The sequence below is a fragment of the Syngnathus scovelli genome, chromosome 16, assembly GCF_024217435.2.
Source record: "Syngnathus scovelli strain Florida chromosome 16, RoL_Ssco_1.2, whole genome shotgun sequence".
NCBI classification, from domain to species: Eukaryota; Metazoa; Chordata; class Actinopteri; order Syngnathiformes; family Syngnathidae; genus Syngnathus; species Syngnathus scovelli.
The window spans coordinates 779,209-801,648 of record NC_090862.1 but is presented as its reverse complement, the minus strand read 5'-3'; the positions used below and the strand labels follow the sequence as shown (position 1 = coordinate 801,648).

General features: G+C 51.6%; 2 protein-coding genes across 8 annotated transcripts; one reads left to right on the top strand and one right to left on the bottom strand.

The window, feature by feature from the left end:
* The first annotated feature begins 129 nt into the window (after nt 1-129).
* Nucleotides 130-11,648, top strand: svilc (supervillin c). Of its 7 annotated transcripts, none has more exons than XM_068653415.1 (33): nt 130-549; nt 883-1,024; nt 2,200-2,476; nt 2,694-2,852; nt 3,230-3,415; nt 3,477-3,514; nt 3,867-3,928; nt 4,585-4,730; nt 4,818-5,025; nt 5,273-5,652; nt 5,737-5,821; nt 5,911-5,952; nt 6,208-6,270; nt 6,381-6,446; nt 6,514-6,559; nt 6,643-6,720; nt 6,798-6,912; nt 7,072-7,235; nt 7,324-7,422; nt 7,517-7,653; nt 7,786-7,933; nt 8,035-8,180; nt 8,257-8,432; nt 8,506-8,656; nt 8,734-9,126; nt 9,233-9,335; nt 9,413-9,632; nt 9,717-9,850; nt 10,032-10,190; nt 10,271-10,396; nt 10,503-10,615; nt 10,954-11,100; nt 11,333-11,648. In XM_068653415.1, exons 3-33 carry the CDS (start codon nt 2,259-2,261, stop codon nt 11,369-11,371), a joined length of 4,347 nt encoding a protein of 1,448 aa, XP_068509516.1. In that variant the 5' UTR covers nt 130-549; nt 883-1,024; nt 2,200-2,258; the 3' UTR covers nt 11,372-11,648. The 7 variants fall into 7 exon arrangements, with proteins under 7 accessions (XP_068509516.1, XP_068509517.1, XP_068509518.1 ...); XM_068653416.1 differs by having other exon boundaries at nt 840-1,024; nt 7,075-7,235; XM_068653417.1 differs by having other exon boundaries at nt 840-1,024; nt 8,737-9,126.
* tmem98 (transmembrane protein 98) lies at nt 11,431-13,821 on the bottom strand. The gene is made up of 7 exons (XM_049744155.1): nt 13,673-13,821; nt 12,720-12,884; nt 12,393-12,524; nt 12,275-12,308; nt 12,095-12,210; nt 11,971-12,030; nt 11,431-11,874 (listed from the first exon to the last, which is right to left on the bottom strand). Exons 2-7 carry the CDS (start codon nt 12,848-12,850, stop codon nt 11,670-11,672), a joined length of 678 nt encoding a protein of 225 aa, XP_049600112.1. The 5' UTR covers nt 12,851-12,884; nt 13,673-13,821; the 3' UTR covers nt 11,431-11,669.
* Between the last annotated feature and the right edge of the window lie 8,619 nt (nt 13,822-22,440).

The following is a 22,440-nucleotide window of genomic DNA, read 5'->3' as shown; positions in this document are numbered from 1 at the left end:
ATCAAGAATGACTGAGGAAGTGCACGTTTGCAAAAGTGACAATTGGTGGCAGGCAGGCACAGCTATTTGTAGACAAACTATTATTAGGCCAAATTTCCCCACCCGGGCGCCATTTCACGTCACCATGGAAACGTTTGTTTATTGCTTTCGTATACAGTAGGAAAAAAAGCAGGCGTCTTTCATTCACCAAATAAGAAGATTGATTCAATGATCGACTCGCATCACCTTTCGTTAAAAAAATGCTTTCAACTTTTTGATATGAACATTTCAGTTAGCCGTCAGTTGCCACTTTTTGATCCCGAGACCGCCGTTGCTGTTTTGCCAACTATTTGCCCATTCCGCTGGAGTATGGATTCAGACACAGCACGGGTTGTCGCTCTATTTTTACTCTTCATTCATGTGTAGTGTAAATGCCCCACCCACCCAGCCAGCCAGCCAGCCAGCCAGCTTCCCTGCCGAGGGGCTGACTACTTTTGGAGCAAGCTGTCAACGTCAAGTACGAACTAAGCCAAGGGAGTAGCTCGTTCCTGCTCTCGCTGCAGCATGCGTGTAAGTATCACTTTCATTTAAAAACACAACATCAATGTCATTTAGTTACGTTTGATATCTTGATTGGCATTGTCTCCATCTGGAAATGATTTTTAACCGGTTTCAAGTAAAGGGAGCAAAAGAGATATCTGACAGTCATAATCCAAAACAACAAATAGCTCCTACAAAAGTGCTGCCAGTGCGCATATTTGTCACTCTGTGTTATTTATGTTAGTAGGCAAGCTAATGCTATCCATGAGCTTCGTGGAAGTGCTTGCTTCCTGCTTAATTTTGTTCTGATCCTCTCCAAGCGATTCCAGAAATCCAGTTAATTGCGGCTCTCCTCCAAGGCAGCAGCCCCCCGTTATCTTCTTGGATGCCCTTCTCCCGTCGACATTCCCTCCTCAACTTGGCACGTGACGTTTCATCGCCTCGAGCTGCAAACGCCACCACCACCAGAGTGTGTGACGGCGACCACGGACGCTTGAGCTTTGAGGTGAGTTGACTAGTCTAGTCGTGTCAGCTCCATGCCCACCTTCCTTGGTTGTCACCAGACCAGCACAGTTGGCATTCTTTTCACTCTTCCACCTCAAATGTTTTCTGAATGAGTGTTACCCTCTGTATATTTTGTCAACTGTGCTGCAAACAGAAGCCTTAGCCGGCGGTCAGGGTGCTAAGTCCACGGCTCATGCCTCTTTTGTTCCATTGTGCTTCCTGCACGGCGGCTAAAATATCAGGAATGCTGACGGCCACAGTTTGGGGAAACGCACACACAAGTGTTGGATGGCTGTTATTTATAATGTGCACGAAAGCCCCTTGCGGTGTCATGACCGCGTTGCCGTGTAACATGTTGCAAGTTTATTTGTGCGTAAATAACAGGAAATGGTCATTTATGACAGGGCGCTTTTACACTAACACCCTTGAATCCGTTTTTAATACTGCTCTGATGCTTTGGCTATGTCTGAACATAGTTTGAGCAAGCCATATACACACCTTGGAGGACAGTTGTGTGTTTAGAATGTGGGAGCGAGTGTCGAACTATTGCATAGTTGATCACTTTTATTGACTTTATAGAGATCCGAGCCCTGTCGGGCAGTGCTGCAAACGTCATTTGTACCGCAGTGACGGCCGGCCGGCCGGCCGGCCGTCCTTTTCTTTGCTACAGTATCCAGTTTAGAAATGAGCTGGAAAGGGTCACACAAGGGTCACGCAGCAAGGGCTGCGTTTGGATTTTCACTCCGAGCGGAGGGGGAGCAATTGGCTGAAATGCTTGCTCTGTTCGTTTGACTCTTTCTTAACCGGAAACAAACCAAAAGCCCCAAAACAGATGTAACCACAACAAACCTTGTCGAAGAACCCGATTGCGGTTTTGGCCGTGTTGTTGGAAACGGACCGCGGGAAGGTGATGATGGTGGCGCTGGCGGTGGTGGCGCCACAGGTGACGCTGCTGCTGCTGCCGCTGCTGTTTAGGAGCCTCTAGATTAAGTTACTTTAGGCTTGGCGGAAAAGACCTGCAGAGTCATGAGCCGAGAGAGGATAGTCGGGTGTTGCCTTTCAGTGCAATGGGAGATTCCAGCTTGGCACCGCCAAGGCTCGCCTTACAGGAGAGGGAGAGAGAGAGAAAGGTTACATGTGGGATGCAGTCAATGTTCAGCTTTAGTCCTCTCGTAGGGCCCCGAAACTTCTCCATGGCCATGTTTTAGAGCCAAAGTGAGTCATCCTTGGACGCCATGGAGGACCTGGTCCTGGAAGCCCGCTCGGAGCGCATTGCCCGCTACAAGGCGGAGAGGAGACGGGAGCTGGCTGAGCACTTTGGACACACGGAGGGCTTTTTGGACCCCCGACGGAGCAGTGGCAGCGGGCAGGCGCAACACATGGCTTCCCAAAACGTCAACAGCAAGACGCACAGTGTTCCCAATGGATCGGACGCTTCCGTCTGCCTGACGGGGTGAGTCGCCGTTGAAAAAGCTGCGTGCTGTGCGCTGTGCGCTGACTGCTCTGATCTTCTCCCATGTGGAACCACAAAAGCGCCAGCGTCACTTGGTCACATGAAATTTGGCACACTGCATCTGTCTAGAAACATAATGTAAATAAATAAGCAAACTGGATTTAGAAAGTCACATGCACACACACTACAGATGAGTGATTTCTTTGTTGTCCTGCAGGCAGGATTGCCATGACACAGCGGCAGGGGAGGAGCACCCGGCGGCGGTGCAGCAGCAGCAGCAGCCGCAGCCCCAGCCGCAGCAGCAACTCCGCACTCGGGTGTCGGTGGGCCAGCTGAGGAGCGCTCTTCTGCAGCAAGCGGGAAATGGAGCCGAGGCGTAAGCGCCCGCCGTGACAATAGTTTGACTGGATCTTAGCCGCAGGTTAACTACGTTGCGCTAGTGTCAAAATGACTGTCCCGCTGTGAATGAAGTCACAAACACTGCAAAACTCCTCATCCTTTGAAGATGTCTGACATAATGTAAAGTAATAGGTAGTTTGCTTGTCGTGAGCCTTTATGCATTCAGCGACTCTATCTATATGCTATTTAGCACACAGCCAAAAGGTAATATCTCCTCATTGTTGCCCATTGACTGTGGAAGGCACCATACGGCGGGGCGGGCTCCTTTACAATTCATTCTGAGCCAGCCACATTGCAACGTACCGCTAGGTGAGGTGTCCTCCAAGACTAACGCTCCGTCCGTTTGCGTGTCAGGTGTTCCCAAGACGGGCCACGGGCTGCGTCGTCTCTGGACCCGACGGTGAAGTCCACGTCAGATGGGGCTCGCCGCCGCACCCGCCGTTACTTCCCCGGCGGGCCAGGCGGCGCGCGCAAAAACAGCGAGCGCTTCAAGACTCAGCCCATCACGGCCAATGAGATGGAAGAGAGCGGCGGCGGCGGGTAGGCGCGCCACAGCGCTCGCTCATTCGCTCGCCGGCCTTGACATTGTTGTCTCTTCTAGGCTGCTGGAGACGGAGCAAGAGGAGACATGTGAAGAAGGTAAGTGGCATTTGAGGATCGCCTTTGATACCTGAAGAGTCATAAAGGTTAGGTGAACATCACCCCACTTTTTTCACAAGAACTGAAAGTTTGGCTGCTTTTAAAGAGCCTTTGTCCAGAGGCCCTTCCTTCCCTTTTGCTTCATTTCTTGCTCAATGCAAAAAATTGGAGTTGTTCTATTTTTAGACCCATGCTCGCCGGTGACACATTTAAGAGACACGTGTTTGGAGGCTTGAAAAGACGACAAACTCACAACATTTAAGTTTCTCCAACGTGAATTCCTTACTGAATCAATCTGATGGACACCAGTTGAAGGTGAGCCGCCTTAACCTTTGTTTTCCATGTCCTGCAGCTGACGTGAAAACAGACGCAAGAGCCCAGATGAGTGTGGCGGCCAAGATGTCTTTATTTAAAGTAAGTCACTTTTGTGTCTCTGAAAGTCGACACTCATTGCTATTCATAAACGTTCCCCCAGCACTGTGCGTTCATTTGTGCGCCGTCACAGCTTTATTCATAGAGGAAGGACGCTTTGGTGGCGCTTTGTGCTCACTTGCTCACCAGAACCAATCATGGCTCAAGTGGTCCGTTTTGTTTTCAAGCAGCCACTTTCCATGACCAAGATTCTTTCAAAGACAGTCAGTCAGCCTTGCCGTTTGATGATCTCGGCGTGAGTTTGCAAATGTTCTGTTGCGATGCATGGAGGGAGGGCTGAAATGCGCTCACAGCTGCCGCGCCGGCTGCTCATCTTAACGTCCAGACGTGCGCGCGCCACGGTGTTGAAGAATGTGAAGTGGCCCAACAGGTGTTGTCCTCAATTCCACCGATGGTGCCGCCTTTGCGCTTCAGTGTAGGCTAGGCACCGAGGTGAAAACGTGCCAACGTTGCCGTCGACCGGCTTATTATTAGCCGAGGCGGGCCGAGGGAGTAACCCGACGCGGCGAACCCCGCTCGTGTTACTACCACGCGATATCGACCCGTCGTTTCGCGTCCCCTCGTATCCTTACTACAAATGGTACAAACCTTTTTCGGTCAATATTAATCACGGGGGCCGCCCATATGTTTCCGCGCAGGAGCTGGAGAAGACGGCCGCCCCCGAGGCCTCGGCGTTCCTCAAGCCTCGCTCGGGAAGCGTCTGCCACGAGCGCAGGCAGCGGCGGGGCAACGACCATCGCTTCCTCACGCAGCCAATCACCTGCGAGGAAATGGTGGCTCTCAGGTGCGCTGCGTTGTTACTACGCTGAAAAAATCCCCACACCAAATCTTCTGAGAATAAAGTCCTTGTGGCGGCGTTCTCGGGCCGCAGTCCGGCGCCGGAGGAGGCGCGCCCTCCCCAGGCGGAGCCGGCAGAAGTGGACGACGAGACCTGCAAGCTGAGCGTGAGCGAGAAGCTGGCTCTTTTCAACAAGCTCTCTTTGCCCGAGGGGCCGAGCTCCGACGGCGCACCGGAGAGGCGGCGGCAGAAGGGCGCCCGGTATCGCACGCAGCCCATCACGGTGGAGGAAGTCAGCCTGGTAAGTGGCTTGAATGACAATAGGATGGACGATATACAGTAGATGCGATGTGACATTACAAGGCACATTTGGTAGCAGTTGAATGAAGAACACGATGATGAGCGTAAGTGCTTTGAATGATAAGAGCGATCCATCACACCTTTCTTTCTTTCTTTCTTTCTTTCTTTCTTTCTTTCTTTCTTTCTTTCTTTCTTTCTTTCTTTCTTTCTTTCTTTCTTTCTTTCTTTCTTTCTTTCTTTGTATTCAGCTGCAGAAAGGCCCCGTGCAGCTCCCCGCCTTGTCTCTGTCTTCTCACCTATGCGACAGGCAACAGGCCTCGTCCGTCAACCTAAAGCCCAGCGAGCTGCGCCTCTCGTGCTCCAAACCCGACGTGGCGCCCTCGCCCGCCGATCAGGCCACGCAGAGATGCGACCCGGAACCCGGGCTCCGACGGCTCCTGAAGAGGAGCCGCTCGGAGCGCGCCGGGACTTCCGAGGCGGAGCGCGACGGCGCCGTTTCACACGGAGATGCTGCGCCCGGGGAGGATGGCGGCTCACGGGCGGCCGCCCCATGGAGGCAGAGGGTTCGGGCCAGGCGGGAGACCATCGCCTGCACGCCCGCGCTTGCGCTGTTGAAACGCACTGGCAGGTGGGCGCAATTCACCAGTTTCATTTCCAACAATGGATGTCTCTCCATGACTGCTATGGGGTGATTTGCCATCTGTTCCGAAAGGCACGGTCACGAAGAGTGTCTTCAGGTCGCTCTGGTGAATGAAGACGCTCAAGCGCAGCGCATGACCAATGGTAGCGCTAGTAAGGTTAGTAAGTTTTCCAAAATTGGAAGCTCTTTTTTTTCTTTTTCTTTTCTTAATGGTGTACCTGAAGTGGATGCTTGTGTTTATTTTAGGGAGAAAGTGCTCACGCGGATGCAGTGAGGCCTCAGTGTTGGGTGAGTGAGTGAGTGAGTGAGTGAGTGAGTGAGTGAGTGAGTGAGTGAGTGAGTGAGTGAGTGAGTGAGTGAGTGAGTGAGTGAGTGAGTGAGTGAGTGAGTGAGTGAGTGAGTGAGTGAGTGAGTGAGTGAGTGAGTGAGTGAGTGAGTGAGTGAGTGAGTGAGTGAGTGAGTGAGTGAGTGAGTGAGTGTGTGTGTGTCAAGAAATCAATACATGGATGGGCATTTGAACGTGTCTTCTTTTTCCTTTCACAGGAACCTGTCTACGCCTCTGTCTATTCCAGCACTACACCTCAGTATGTCATGTGCTTCAACCAGGTAATGGCTGCCTGCCTGCCCACCTGCCTGCCTGCCTGCCTCCGTGGCTGCCGGTTTATGCACCTTTGGAGCCGTTTTGAAGAGAAACCAATCTTTCATTTCAATTTCAGAACAATCAGCGCTACGAGGCACACGAGGTGGCATCTTCTACAAAGAACCAGAGTCCCACTCAGAAGGTCAACCTCTGAAACGGTACGTTTGGGCTCCTTCTCATCCTAACAAATATTCATTTCCTTTCTGCAGGTTGAGGAACAAGAGCAGCCTCGCTCGATCAAATCACAAGAGACGAGTGAGTTAACACTTCAACTTTACCTGAATGCAATTTTCCTTCTTTGTCGGATATGATCATCTGTTTTCCGAATTCTCTGCTAGGTGCTGAATGTCCACAATTGGATAGCAGCGACATCCGTCACAATCAATCTACGGAAGCTTGGACGTGCTTATCTGGTGGTGAGTGCAACTGAGCGCAAAAAAAAAATGGTACAATTTCATTTGTGCACGGTAAACATGTATCGTTTTGTCCTCAGCGATGAAAGCGGCCGAGGTGACACCGGAGAGTGATTTGTCCAGCGGGCCACCCTGCGGAGCCCCTTCAGAGATGGGACAAGGCCTGGACCTGTTCTGCCAGACCAACACTCCCATGTGAGCAAATAATACACCAACAGTGACCTGTGCACAGCTTTGGGACCAAGCTCCGTAGACTGGAGACTAGATGTCCCTTCCTCCCTCCCTCCCTCCCTCCCTCCCTCCCTCCCTCCCTCCCTCCCTCCCTCCCTCCCTCCCTCCCTCCACGTGCGACAGCAGGCTGACGTCTGCGGTGGCAGAGCACCGGCGTTCCGTGCGCCCCTCCCGGCGTACCCAGGGATCCCGAAACCCGCTCCGAGCCCTGGCGGCCCGCGAGGACGTCAGTCAGGACTTCATGGGCCTCAGCGCTGCCGCCGAGGAGAGGCTCCAGATTGAGAAGAGTGAGCCAGCCAGCACCTTCTACATTGTGTTTTGCTTCAAGGTCTTGCCTTTCAACTTTGTCATTTCAGTGTGTGTCTACCCCCGTAGATTCCAAGAACTCCTCCGAGGTCAATTCCGTCAGCTCCTCCCCGGATCCTCGGGAGTGCCATCCACCCTTCACCAGCCCCATGCTGCTTTTCATCAAAGGTCAGCGCAGCACGCGTGCTCCTCGTCTGCATCGCGTCTCCATCCTTCAAACTGACGCTGGCTGGCTGGCTGGCTGGCTCGCGTGTGCCGACAGGAAGGCGGCACGTCCAGGTCCGCCTGGCCCCGCCGTCGGCCAGCTCCTTGAACAGCGGAGACTGTTTTCTGCTGCTCACGGCAGAGGACTGCATCGTATGGAGCGGACAGTCGGCCAACCGTGAAGAGAAAGCCAAAGTACAATGTTCCCCTGCCTAGTGGTTGTTTTGGGATGTCCAGGAACTGTATCCACATGTTCTATTAAAAAAGCGGATGTAGGCTGTGATGACTGGAGTGAGCATTCGTAAAGATTTGCCGTTTGTATTTCAGGCCTCCGAGTTGGCATCTTTCATTCAAGGCCGCAAAGACCTAGGATGTCATGCCACCTGTGTTGTCCACCTGGAGGAGGGGCTGAACTGTGACAGCAGCCTGGCCACAAACTTCTGGAACATCCTGGGAGGAAGAACCACCTACAGAGGTTAGTTAGTCAGTCAGTCAGTCAGTCAGGCAGGCTTGTCTTCTGACATCGTCCTCAGTCAACCAGGAAGTAGTCTGACATGTGTGGCTGCCTCCAAACAGGAGCTGGTGCAGCAGAGGAGGATGAGCTCTATGAGCGTGGCATTGCGGAGTCCAACTGCGTTTACAAGATGCTGGACAACAGACTGGTGCCCCACGAGCAAGCCTGGGCCTCCGTGCCCACCATCTCAGTGCTGGACTCCAACGAGGTCTCACGATTGTCCCTTTCAAAATGTGCATGATGTTACCAAATAACATCATGTTTAGTCCCGTGTGTCTGTCCAGGTGCTGGTGTTTGACTTTGGCGGCGAGTTGTACCTGTGGCTGGGGAAGGACGTGCCCGCCGAGCGTCAGAAGGTGGCGCTCCAGCTGAGTCGACAGGTGTGGCTCGGGGCTTACGACTACCGAAACTGCCGGGTCAACCCCATGAATCCCACCCAAAACGCCGCAGAGACGCAGCTGTAAGACGGAGGGAGAGCGCTGCGCCCGCCGCGCCCGCTGCGGTCACGCGTTGATTTGGTTTTATTTTTCCAGGATCGGCGAAGGCCGTCCCAGCTGGGCTCTGTTTGGCGTCGTGCGGGAAAACGACGAGACGGCTCTGTTCAAAGACAAGTTCTCGGACTGGACGGGAAGAGGAGGAGACGAGGAGGAAGTGATCCGGGAGACTCGGGATTGTGCGACGACGGTACATTCGACTTATTTTGGAGCGTTCGTCAGAGGTGATTGATCTGGTAACTATCGATCCGTTGTTCTTTTCCACAGCAGTCCCCCTCAGTGACGCCACCATGTGACCACTTGAAGCCCTGCGACGCCAAAGCTCTGGTGTCTGGCCAAGCGACAGCGGCCGGAGCGCCCCCGAGCACGCTGGCCTGCGTGGGCCACCGCGGGGGCTCCGGCTCGAGCGCGCCGGGACTGAGGACCGTGGCGGTGGACGTGTGGCACGTCCACGAGTTTGATGACTGCGAGGTTCCCCTGGAGAATGCGGGACAACTTCACCAAGGAGACTCGTACGTGGTCCGCTGGACGTACAGTACCGGGGAAGGCGCTGACGACAGCACGGCTTTTTTTGTGTGGCGAGGACGTCGCTCCAACGTGAGTGGACGGGACACTGTGGCCTTTCTCTCCATCGGGCTCAACAACGATGGCGAATCACAGGTGACACAAGCTCATCCATCAGGTTTTGCCTCCTCGATATCGTGGCTCTGTCTATTCTGAAAGGCCATATTTTTTAAATGCTTCTTTGGCTGGTGTGGTGCTGAAGGTCGTGGTTGACCAAGGGAAAGAGCCGCCGTGTTTCCTCCAACTCTTCAAGGGAGCTCTGGTCATTCATCAAGGCCACCGAGAGGCCTGGTCTTCTCACGCAGGTGCTGGAAATGCAATCGATGCACCGCACCGCTTGCTTATTTGTGATTGAAAGCGTTTGCATGCCTTTTCCTGGTAGCTGAGCAAGCGGGCACGTGGCGCCTCTTTGCCGTCCGAGGGGAGCTCCCCGACGAGGGCTCGCTGCTGGAGGTGGAATGCTGCTGCGCCTCTTTGCGTTCCAGAGGCTCTCTGCTTCTGATCAACGGCCAACAGGCGGCGCTGTACCTTTGGACCGGTTGTAAAGCTCTGGCCAGCTCCCGGGACGTTTCCCAGAGGGCCGCTGAGTGCCTCGCTCGAGGGTGACTTTCATTTTCTCGCCATCAAATTGGTCAGGGCTCGCGAGAGATCTGACGTGTGCTCGTTTGTGTGCGCTTGCGCCTCAGGTGTCCGGAGGAATTGGGCCTGCGTAAAAGTAGTCTTGTGAAGATCCAGGCAGTAGAGGAAGGTTCAGAGCCAGCTGACTTCTGGGCGGCGCTGGGAGGCATGGACAGGAAGGCCTATGACTGCATGTTACAAAGTACGCCGAGAGAGAGCATGGTTAACGTCGTTAGTAATTACGTAGGAACTGGGCCTCTGAAGCCTAACCCTTGCGACAATGTTGACTTGACTTGAAGTCGCTCCATCGCACCATTATGATAGTATTAGCCAAGTTTTGCCGGAACCTTTCAAAATGCTTTGCCGCCCCGCCCGCCCACCAGATCCAGGTAAATACAAGTTCACACCACGCCTCTTCCACCTGAGCGCCTCTACCGGCACCTTCCGAGCCCAGGAGCTGCACGGGCCGTCTCGCTCGCCGGGCCATGTGGCGGCCATGCCTTTTGTTCAGGATAACCTGTATGAGGCGGCGGCGCCACCCGGTGAGAGCCCAATCTGCACTTTGACACGTATGGCTTTGCATCCGACCCGACCAGCACCGCTCCGACTCTCCCTCCCTTAGCGCTCTTCCTGCTCGACAACCGCTTTGAAGTGTATCTGTGGCAGCGCGGCACGGCCGAGGATCAAGCGGACAAGTGGCACGGCGAAAGGAAGTGCGCCATGGAGACGGCGCTGCAATACTGCAAAGGCAAAACTTCGGCCAAAGCACGCAAAAGAAGTTAGTTGAGAAGAAGCTAAATGCGGCGCTGCTCTCTCTCTCTCTCTCTGTCTCTGTCTCTGTCTCTGTGACACAGAAGTCAACCCGAGACGCCCGCCACACGCTTACCTCATCTTGGAGGGCTCTGAGCCGTTGACCTTCACTAACGTGTTCCCTGTCTGGGAAAGGAAAGAGGCAGCCCTCGGACAGGTCTGCGCTACAGCCACGGTGCGTGGCGGCGACATTATCATGTAACACACGGACGGAGCAGATGCGTGCGCCAAGATGGAGTCAAATGTTCATTCACCTTGGTGGTGCAGCACGATTTATATCCATTCATGTTAAGTCTTCATCTTGATGCGCACGCACACGCCTGCCAGACTTGTCTGAGGTCAGGGTTCATACGCCGGTATTATGGAAGACGATGGAATTTCATTTTGTCAATGAGTAGCCAATTGTTTTGCGTGTGCTGGAATACGTTATTTTTGCTTTTCTTTGCTCACCTATGGCTTATTGAACCCGAGCGTCTCATCCCCGTGTGCGCTAAGACGAGCGTGTCGATTGCACGGACGCAGGGCAAGCTGACCTCGGTGCAGGACGCCCTGGCCCAGCTCACCGAGACCAGGACAAAACAAAGCCCCTCCTCACCTGACAGCGCGGGCGCCGAAGGCCTCCGGTCCGACCGCGACTTGCAGGTAGACCTCACGTCAACCAGCAGGAGCTCAGTGCATCAAACAGGCCGGAAGCTGCGTCTTTTATCAGCACATTTCAGTGCGAGTAGTTCAAAGTGCGTCCCCGCTGACTTAGTCTACCTAGGAAACGAAGCGAAGCAGGAGACCAATCGTTTGAATTGAACCATTGTAATCTCTGTGAGTGCCTTTCGTTTGAATTGGACCATTGTCATCTCTGTGACTCTGTGCCTTTCAGACTACTTTGGAGCTGAAGCCAGAGTACTCCAGCTGCTAACAAGCTGACTTGAAACCAACCTGAGGACTTGTTTGCCAAATGAACACCAAAAACCATGGTCAAAGTAGCTCGACTTTATTTATGTACCTTTTCAACAAGACACAGTACAACAACCATTTTATCTGTACAAATTGCAGGTAGAATATATGAGAGGCTATTATGTCGACTTTACACACACACGCACACACACACACACACGACAAACTACGTACTGTATGTGGTGCCCGAGTGCTTAGAAAAGATCATCTAATAAACAATACAATACAGTAGAAATTGATTCCGAGTTCCAAAGCGCGGTCTAGATGGCATGCTCCCTCTGGCCCTCGGCCCCGTTGAGGACACCGCGCTCCGGTTCAGAGGCCAGGGCCGCCTCCCTCAGAACCACCATGTGGTCCTCGGCCGCGTGCAGCGATTGATCGATCCAGTCCAGGCTGCCCGACATGTGGCAGGCGTTGCGGGTGACCAAGACCAGGTGGCTCACCGACAGGAGAAGAGCGGTCGCCCTGCGGTGGTGGTGGGAAAAACCTTCAAAGTTGCTCAAAGGTACAATACAAGTGTGCCACAGTCTCATTGTCACACAAGTTGATTTCTATTGTCACCTGGCGTCCAGCAGAATGGGGTCCAAAGGGGGGTACATAGACCGTACCACGTCGTCCACCCTGTTCAAAACAAACCAAAGTGTTAGCATGTTAGCAGTGTGGCCGAGAGGGAAACAAACATCACCTGGGGCTGATGCGCTTGGCCACAGTGATGATGTCAGCCAGGCTGGCCGGCGCTTTGACTTTGGCCCCCGAGCCCATTGTCAGGGCAACCAGTTTCTCCGTCAACGTGTGGCAGATCTACAAAGGGAAATGGCCTTAAAAGTCTTGTCGGTCACTCCTCTAGAAGGTTTTCTTCTGTTACCTTCAGGATGGCGATGCAATGAGAGACCAATCCGCTGCAATAAAAACAATTTCAAAAAAATAAATAAGAAAGAGCCATCATTAACGTTAACCCCAATTGCTGATGCAAAAAAACCTACGAGGCGTCCTCGATCCAGTCCTCGTTCTCCAGGATGGCCTCAATGTGCGGGTTGGTGATGACTACGTCATCCAACTCCAGCTCTGACAGCTCGCTCTGCGTCTCCATGGCGCCGATCAGGTCCACCGTAGGCCTGATGGATGGATGGATGGATGGATGGATGGATGGATGGATGGATGGATGGATGGATGGATGGATGGATGGATGGATGGATGGATGGATGGATGGATGGATGGATGGATGGATGGATGGATGGAGCAGAAAGTGCGCGTCAATCACTTGCTTGTTTGACCACCGGGTGTACCTAATGAATGATTTTGACGCCCACTTGGAATCAAAGTGGTGCAGAAGGTGGTGCGGGTGGCAGTAGCGGTGGCGGCACACCACCACCAGGGCGGCCAAGGATGCCAGGAAGATGGTGGCGAGTACCCCGATGGCCACGATCACCACCGTCTCCATCACAACTGGTCGGAGATTAGGGATGGGACTTCATCTGTGGAGTATGAATCAGGTTTAAAAAAAACAACAACAACATTTTTATTTGAGTTTCCCAAATGATTTTGGGCGTCTCTAAAACGGGACTCAGTGACGCGCTTTGGCGTGAGTAGTAACCTTTTTACTATTCCTTGTTATCTGCCATAAGCGCGCGCGCGCGCACGCACGCACGCACGCACATCAAGGTGCGATGTTTATTTTCACAATGGCATCTCTTTTAAATACAACGTTGAGTTTTCTTGCTTTTCACCACAATGATGCAACTCGTCCGTCCCCTGGTGGCACAATGCTGAGGAATGCTGTAATTCTTTAATCTGATTATTTTTGGGTTAAGTGGCCCGTGTCACACGGAGCTTTTCACAAGTTCACATTATTCTCTTGGTAAAGAAACACACTTTTTGGAGTTAAAAACGTACAAATTCATAACTTGCGCACCACTACTTGATACCACTTTTTCCATCTCACCAGCCCAACCCAGAACCTCAAAAATGTGAGGTCAATATAGTAAATCAACCTAACCACCAATATTGTCGTTATTATTGTTAATAATGCCAGTCATTTACCGAAAAACAAAATAAATTCAAGTATAAAATTCAAATAATGAAAAAAACAACAACGTTGCCACTTTTTCTTCCCCATTCAAATGCATTGCTCCAATTGGGTGTGTGCATTTCAAAAACAAAGGAAGAGACAAAGCCAGTCATTAAAGACTGCAAACTGCAACCTCGACTGTCAACGATATGAACACATATTTGTTTGTCGTACAAAATCAGAACTATGACTTACCTTCATATTCATCAGTCAAAACTCAAAGCAAAGTTCCACCTCCGTGTTCAACAGCAGGACGAAGGCGGAGACATCGCCGATGTCTCCAGACAACGAGGACACGTGAACGCGCCTCAGGAGAGTCGGCCAATGAAACTTTTTGGACGCCGCGCGGCCGCGGCGTGGCGCGGCGCGCTCCCTTCATCTGTTTTGGGTCGCGTGCAGACTGAACGTTAGATGGCGCACGGATACCAACTTTAACCAACAACCACAGTAAGGTAACCAAACTTTTTGGACGTTGATGTTATCTCGCATTTTGCTTTAATTACAGTCAAAATATTGAGGCGAGGAAAAGTGATACTAACGTCTTGAGCATGATGTACGCCGTGACGTCATACGTAACTTGAACGTAACGTATCCAGTCACGTGCAAAACGTCTTGTTGAGAGGTCACCGAACTACTGCAGACAAGGGCAACATAAGGTAAAGTAATGCAATTTATGGCCGATTTATCGAACGAAAGTAAATAAATAACGCATGTAAAATAATGTAGTCCAACACACCTTTAGTGGGAACCATATGTCGCTTCATGTCTGTCAAACAATGCTCGTTAGTTGACGCCAAACAATTTCTGTCTTGTGATTTTCTTTTGACTTTGCTTGCTGTTACAGTTTTCCAGTATTCCCCCACATTTATTCTTGTGCAGGTGGGAAAAGTTGCGCAAAATGCCGGTTTGCGTGACGTGCTGGCGTGCATTTATTCACTGGAAGTGCTTTGCATTGCAATTGCAGTGGTGGGCCGCTCTATTGCACACATGGATGGATGGATGGATGGATGGATGGATGGATGGATGGATGGATGGATGGATGGATGGATGGAAAAAGCACCTCTGTTAAGGTACCCCTTTTTATCTTTCACAGTTTTTACACTGGAGTTGGCATCTAGTGAATGATCCACAGCTGCTGCCAGCCAGCCAGCCATCACAAAGATAATTCCACTCTTGAAGTCTGGCACCTCGGCTGGTCCGAGCCTGGTTACCGTAGGTGTTTTTTGTTGTTATGTTTTTTTGCGTACGAATGGCATTATTTATTTCCTCTTTGGGTCTCCGTCGTTGTGAGTTTCTTGACAAGCGCTCATCAAACATCAGCGCTGCCTCCGGAGACACGGGGAGGGAGGGAGGGAGGGAGGGAGGGAGGGAGGGAGGGAGGGAGGGAGAGTGATGGAAAGGGCAGAGGCCATCGAGATGTCATTTGCTGAGTGCTGCGCAGGCAGGCGGCTGTCAGTGCAACATGAAAGAGCGCCTGGACTTTGGTCACTCAAAGACGTTTTAACGTTTTAGTCTCTCAAATGAGTTAGAGCATGCTGTAATATGCATGCCGGGCCACGAGTTGGCGATGTCGCTTTAACTTGCAATGTGTGCTCGGGTGTTTAAAATGTGCCTTATATCTAAAGTACTGCATCTGTGTTTGAGCAGGGAATTCTACATATTCATCTGGAGCGTGATGATGATGATGTGTGTGTGTGTGTGCGTGCGCGTGTTTCATCTGGAATGGCGCAATGTCCTTGAGACGGGCTCTCGTCCAAATAATTGTGCCGGCGCTTTATTCTCTTGGCTTTAGATCCTCTTCCATCCCTCGGTCTTTGCGCGGAAGACAATACTGGTCTTTTGTCATCTTCCTCAGAGATTAGGGGAAGCTGCCGTACGGGCGTGTGCTCATACTACAATCTTGTTCTTCATGCTTCTCCAGTTATCATGGTTGAGGTTTGATATCAAACAGGGTTAGCCTTAAACTTTTAAATTAGGATCACAAACCTGGATTAGGATTTTATTTTTGGAGTCATGTTTTTCTAAACTCACTTTTCCTCCCCACACTTTGAGTGAAATGAGTGCAAGCAGGATTAGCGGGAGCAGCAGCAGCAGCAGCAGCAGTAGCAGCAGCAGCAGCAGGCTCCCCCTCTTTTATCTCCACATCGCCGCCACATCGTCTTTCCTTTCCTCTCCTCGGATTCTCGCTCTAATCTCTGATATCGACGGATCTGACGGCGGAAAGTTGCAGCTCGCGCTTTTCTCACGGTCGTCCAATCACGGCCAATGAAGCGAGTTCATCTCCTGGCCGTGCGCTCCGCATGTGAATTCTCAGCGATAACGTCCTTTTTTGTTTGTTTGTTTGTTTGTTTGTTTTAGATCCTAGCTAAATAGACAATTGACAGGTGAGGAGTAGATAGGGTTGTTAACAATACTCTTGCCTTTGGTGTGTCCAGTTTTGAAATTGAGTTTCACCCTTTAAAAAAAAAGCCCATCAATCATAGCTTCAGAATTGCTTTGCCTTCCAACATGTGACAATCCACGTTGTGTCACAGTTGCGCAAAATCCCTGCAGAGACGCGCTGTAAATGAGCATCTTGTCGCTTGTTGGGATGCAGCTCATAAATCACGTCGAGAATTGCCCCGGATCAACGTACGTCTGCGGAAGTCACAGCACGCTGTCGAAAAATGGCACCACGGGCTCGCTAATTGACACTCGCTGCTAATTAGAGCTCAAATGCTAATTTAGCACTTAGCGGAAAAGCGTGACTCGACACAATCCCGACAAGGACCATCGCTTATGGCGAAAATCACCCCTTTGGATTTCATGTGGTAGCCTCGGTTTAGTGCACGGGTGGGGGCTGTGTGTTTGCATGGGCCAAGCGTTGCTGCGTGCAAGCGCTAATAGGAAGTTGCGCCCCTGTTATTTTGCATCCTTCCTCGTCACCTCGATTGAGAGCATTCCGCAGGCTATGTTGTGCCATATAAACAATCAAACCGTGTGAATAAATTCATCACGTTAGCATGTCAAGTGGCTGTGTGGGGGAACGATGGAGTGACACGCGCACCCACCTTCGCTCTACAGGGAATCTGAGATGTGAGAAGACACACCAGCGGGAAGAAGTAGATGAGAAAAAAATGATATGGATGACACCACTTTAATTACATTGTGAAATGATGATGATGATGGTGGAACTCCCTCCCTCTCACCCTCCCTGCCTGCCTGCCTCCCTCCCTCCCTCCCTCCCTCCCTCCCTCCCTCCCTCCCTCCCATGTGCGTTATCATTTGAAATAACACATCTGAGCTGACACACTATAGTAAATGTAGCTGGCAATCATTCACGCAGACCTCAAGTCAATATGAACGTCTTCTTGATTCATTTCCATGACTTAGCGCTCGTTAGGATTATTTCGAAGCTTGTACCGGCGTTCTTGGCATTGAGGGTAATGGATGCTGTGCACTATGTAATCAGTCTGGTATGGAGTGCCTGCGTGCGTTTCTGAGTTTGCCAACGAGGATCCATTCAGAAGACCCTGGAGGAAGAACAGATGAAATGTGTGTGTGACCTTGGATGCGCTGCAGCGGCGGCTGAATGTAATCTTCACATGATTCATCACCATCGTTGCTTCTAAGCGCTCACATTGTTCTTTGTGCTTCTTGCAACTGGATTGAATTGTGCTTACCGTGAATTGGTTTTATTTAGTCTCATTTGAAACTTTGCAGCGTTTTCCGCCATTCTTCACATTTGCCTCCCTCTAGTGGCATGTGAGCGAATCACCCAGTTCAGTTCTTTTCATCTTTGGCTGATCGAGTTATCCAAAGGGTTTTTGGATATGGGCGCTTCACACACGTGACTGACGTGACCCGCACCTGAGCCTGTTCTCGTAGTCTCTCTCATCTCCATCCGTGTTTGGTTTGGTTTGGTTTGGTTTTGTGTGCTTGTTGGCATCAAGCCCGCAAGCATCCAGCAGTCCACATGAGCACCATCCATCACCTTTCTTTGTGTGTGGAAAGCCTGGAGCAACTCCTCTTCTTCCTCTTTCTCTTCCTCGACTTTCACCGTGAGCAAAGTGAGATGTGATTTCCGTGGCAGCTTTTTCCTAGAAGCCTTATGTGACCATCGGAGCATCCAAGCGTGAGAGCGCAGCGGCTCAGGTGTGTACGGGAGCTTTGCTTTTGTTTTTTCCTCCCCCCGTGAATGCGGTGTTGCTTACGCGGCGGCGCTTCCTACGGGACGCTGAGCTGAACGCCAGCTGAGCCCCAAACCTCCAGGGAGGGAGGGAGGGAGGCAGGCAGGGGCACAGCAGCGGCGTCTGTGGGGTTCGGCAGCTTCCGTGACATCCCGGCCGTTGAACCCGTTTGAACTGCATGGCCAGCAAAAACAGCAACACCAATCCATAGCCACGCAAACGAAAACCACCATTTGCAAACTATGTACACTTCCCCCAAAGTTTTCTTACAAATTCCCAGCTTTAAGTAAGTGCAGGACACGGGTAAGAATGAGAACGTTGCCTTTGTGAAAAGTAGCAGAAGAGCAGATTGTCTGCTGCCGCCCCAAATATTTGGAAGAGAAAAAGAGGCCTTTTCCTATTAGCATTTTTGAGCCACACACGGCCGCTTGATCCACGTGGAAGAGCGAGCGAGAGAGCAAGCGAGCGCCTGGGGGGGAACGGGCGGCCCGGGCCGGGCCGGGCCGGGCCCGACTGGCCAGCTGGTTGGGCAGCTAAATTAGGAAAAGAGCCAAACGGGGAAGGGGTCGAAAGGTTTCTGAGAGCGCCCGGAGACAGCCGGTACGACAGGAACCCTGTGAAAATAGCAGCTCCTCGCAATCCAGACGGCGGCGCTCGGCTCATCCTGTCGGTGGTGAGTCAGCTGTCTGAAAATGTTCTGCTTCCGTTTTTCCTGATCTCCAGAGTTCTCTTTCAAGGTTTTCTCTGGCCGTGCGCACTCGAGTAATCCCCGTGCTTGCATCATCAAAGCGGCTAAGTCGAGACACCTCGGGCTACTACCGTAGGAACATCTCTTCAGCCTTTTGTGTTCTGATACCTTTGCCGCTGAGATGAGTCCAAAAATCTGTTCCATTCCAGCCCCGACAAATTTTAGAAGAGAGAATTAGTGCAGAGGACGGACGGACGGACGGACGGACGAAAGGCATCCATGGCTGCCAGTCATCTCACTGTCACTTCTGGTTGAAGCTCAGAGTTTTTATTTTGGCCAGCGGTCCTAGTTCCGCAATCGGCAAATGACTGACCGCTTGCGGCATTTAATATGATCCAAAACAAGCGTCGCGCTATCTGTATGTTGATCCTGCCATAAATGACACAAGTTAGCACATTTGGCTATCTGTTTCCCGTTCTTAGCCGTCACCAACTGTGCGATGCGCTTGAAGGTCACCGCGTTTTTTTTTCTTTTCGCCCATTGATGCCGCAATGTTCCACGAGACATCCCGCTGTGACTTCACTCTGAATCAATGTTAGCATCAAAGCCAAAAGGTCAAAGGGGGGGGTGTCAGGAGTTAACCAGAAGGTCCTTTTCGTCCTACTTGCTCACCTTCCATCTCGCATCCTTCATGCTCTTTATCAGCCTGTCAGTGTGAGCAGATGCTCGGTTTTCCCCCGCTGATTTGGCGTGTCACGCTGATTTAGCTCGGCCAACCGGCTTATCATCAGCACCTTGTTATTAAAAAAGACTCCTCGCCTGCCCTCGTGGCCTTCTTCTCTTTTAGTTCTCCAGTGAGAGAACTGATGAGTGACTGTCTCGTAACATCTCGGGCCATCGGGGTGCACCCTGGATTGGTCTGAATATTGATTGCTGTTTTGTTCAGTTTGGAACATACATACGTACATACTTGTGTCTCGGTGAAGTTTCATCAGTGGCTGGGGGGGGAGCGGGACGGCCGCTTTGGTATCATCTGATCGGGGCGCGCTCACGTGCCGGGCCGGAAAGCCGAGCGAGCAGCGACGGGCCTGGCTCGCCTTACTGCCGTGTGAGACTTTTTGAGCAGGATTTACAAAGGACAAAGGCGGCAGGGGGCACTGGTATCAGCGGTTACCTTTTTTTTTTTTCTTTCTTTCTTAGTGAAGCCCAGCTGCTCGGGCCCGCCAGTTGCCAGGGAACAGATACAGACAGAACGCTGCCTCTTATCTTGTCACGCGCCTAATTTCCTGCCGACGACCTCTCCCTTGTGGCTCCCGTTCCCGTGACGATGGCGCCTGGAGTAGGGGGGCAGTGGGGGATGCCGCCACTGGAGAGCTTTGTAATGAGCGTACAAACAAACGCACCCGTATGGATGGACCACCTGGTTGCCGGGGCCGCCGCCGCCGCCTCCTCGCCCCCGTTGAACAAACCGCCTTCCTTAACGTCAAACGGGGTCAACGAGCCTCTTATAAAGCTCATCACGATGCTCTTTTCCAGTACAGTAACACACTGCGCAAATGGAGGCAAAATATTCCCCCCAAAAACGAGCCGATCGAATATGGCGAAAATCTCCACTGAGAATGTTTGGAATGTTCATTTCCGTGTCATATGCTCAGATTCTTTGGAAGGTAAACTGGTTCCTCTTGGAGTGAGGGTTAGCATCTTAGCATGTTGCCATTTAAGGCTTAACAGGAAGATTTCTCTTGACTAGAAAACGTGAATTTTCAATGTTGCGCTTCTTTAGATGCGAGCACCTGTTCTCCATTTTGCTTTGCTCAATCATTAGCTTGTTAGCATGTAGCACTAGCCTCCTCCCGCAATCAGCCACACACGCTCGCTTGTTGTACTTCAGCACGTACGTGTCATTGTCCTCGTGGTGATTACGAAGAGCGCCAATCTGGCCGCTTAGCATATTTACATGGCAGCAGAAGAGGCGCTTTCAAGTGGCGTAATCGCTCTTGTGTGTTGGGCCTGGACGACGGACGGACGGACGCTCGCTCGCTCTTGCTGTCCACGCTCTCTCTGGCCTGATGAAGATGTGCCACACCGGCAATTCAATTAGTCTAAAGCGGCCAACTGTGATTACATGTCAATGATCAATGGTCTTTTGCTGCAGAGCTTCCTCAGTCTGTGCATTTGTGACTAATGTCGTACTATCTTTTCTGCATTTAGCAGCTCGCTGCCGACGCACGCATGCATGCGTGCATGTCCCTACTTTTATGCTAATAACGCCGGGCTTGGGCTGGAAATGTTGAATAGTGGCCACTTTTATTTCCAGTCTTAGTTTCAACTTACTGTTTTGAATGCTAAACAAAAGGCAAAGAAAAAGTGCACTCCAAATTGACCTTGTCATAGCAAGAAAACCAAATGCTTAGCTTCGGTCCATTTCCATGTCAATGACCCCGGTTGCACTCACGGTGGCCTCACACGTCACGGAACATTCCTCGCCACCGTCGTCTCCCGGAAAGTTCCGTCGACGTGTCCAGCGCCATGGTGTCCTCCCGATAACGCCGCACGCTAATCATCTGTCAGCGACGTGTTGGCGCCTTCACCCGCTCGTGTCAAAACATCCTCCCTTGCGATTCATTCACACCCCGTCCGCATGTCCGTGTGGCTGCGCAAATGGGAGACATTTGCGCAGCCACACCCACCGCCAAACGACGTGAAAATTCCACCGCTTGTTTTGTCCGCGATTGCATGGCAAAGAAACGTGGCTGCCCGTGTACGTATGTATTTTGGAATGCACGCGGCACCACGAGGTGCGCTGTCTCACTTGATGTGTGTCAAATCTAAAAAGTGAGTTTGTGCCTGCATGATAATGTGGGGATACGAGGCAAGACTGCATATTTGTCATTTGCGTACTTGAGTGTGATGCTCATATCATTGGGTCGAAGGCTGAGCGCTTAGGAGCTCATCACGTCCACTAGCGTCACTGAAGGTGATGAAAGTGCTTGTTAATTGAAGCCTCCAATTGTCCCTGGTGACTATAATGTTCTTACCTATATGTGTGATAGTGGAAGAAAAAAAGAACAAACTACCAATGGTGATGATGTAAGGACGACGCTAATTGCGTTCATTCAGCGTTCTAATCATTTTTCATCTGCTGCAACATGAATACGAGCTCTTCTTCTTGTTATTTCAAGAAGCCATCAATTAGCAAGTCGCAAGCGCTCTTTACAGCAAGCCCTCCAACATAATGCTAGGGCGTCAATTCTATTGTAATTGATTTGATAGGGTGCACAATTACACACACTTGCACGCTCACTCATTGGGTCGAGAGGTGAGGCCCGCCTACGCGGACGTCTCTGAGAGCTCCCTGGAGAGAAGCAGATCAGGGGACATGACGCCATATCGAATACTACGTAAATGTAGGCATTTGGAAATGATCAGAAGGCTCAAATCTTTATTTGAAAGCCAAGGCCGTATTCGAAAGCCGAGCAATTGACGACGACTCCGAAAGCTACGCCGGGGCACTCAAGCTAGCCATGCTAGCGAGCCGTCTAACGGCATCAGGCAGGCAAAGGACGAAGGAGCGCGTGGCGCCGCCGCCGCCGCGCCCAAGGCTGCAAACGTGGCTTTTAATACCCGGTGCGCCGCAGCTCAAATGTCAAAATGCTAATGGCAACATTTAGCCAAGGCCGAGAGGTGGGGCTGTGCAAACGGCGCAAGATGCCGAAGGTCACGGCGGGGCCCGTTCATTCCTCTGTTGAGCAAATGCTGATCATCCCAAACGTCCAGCCTGCTGATTTACGCAGCGCGCGCGCGAGAGAGAGCGAGAGAGAGAGAGAGAGAGAGAGAGAGAGAGAGAGACGTCGCTGTTGTGGCTTTGGCTAGGATAAGGAAGTGCCGTTTGGTCTTGGCGCTTCTTATCGCTGAGCACACGCAGCGACCGACCGACCGACTGTCGCTTTCAAATTGAGGCTGGCTGGAGTTTACATTTACAACACAAAAGCCCATTTGGAGAAATAGACGTATAGCGTATTGTGTGCATATGCTGAACATGTGGAGGACTATTCCATCTGCTGAGGCTTTTAATGCTGCACCAAGCAAGCAAGCAAGCCTGATGA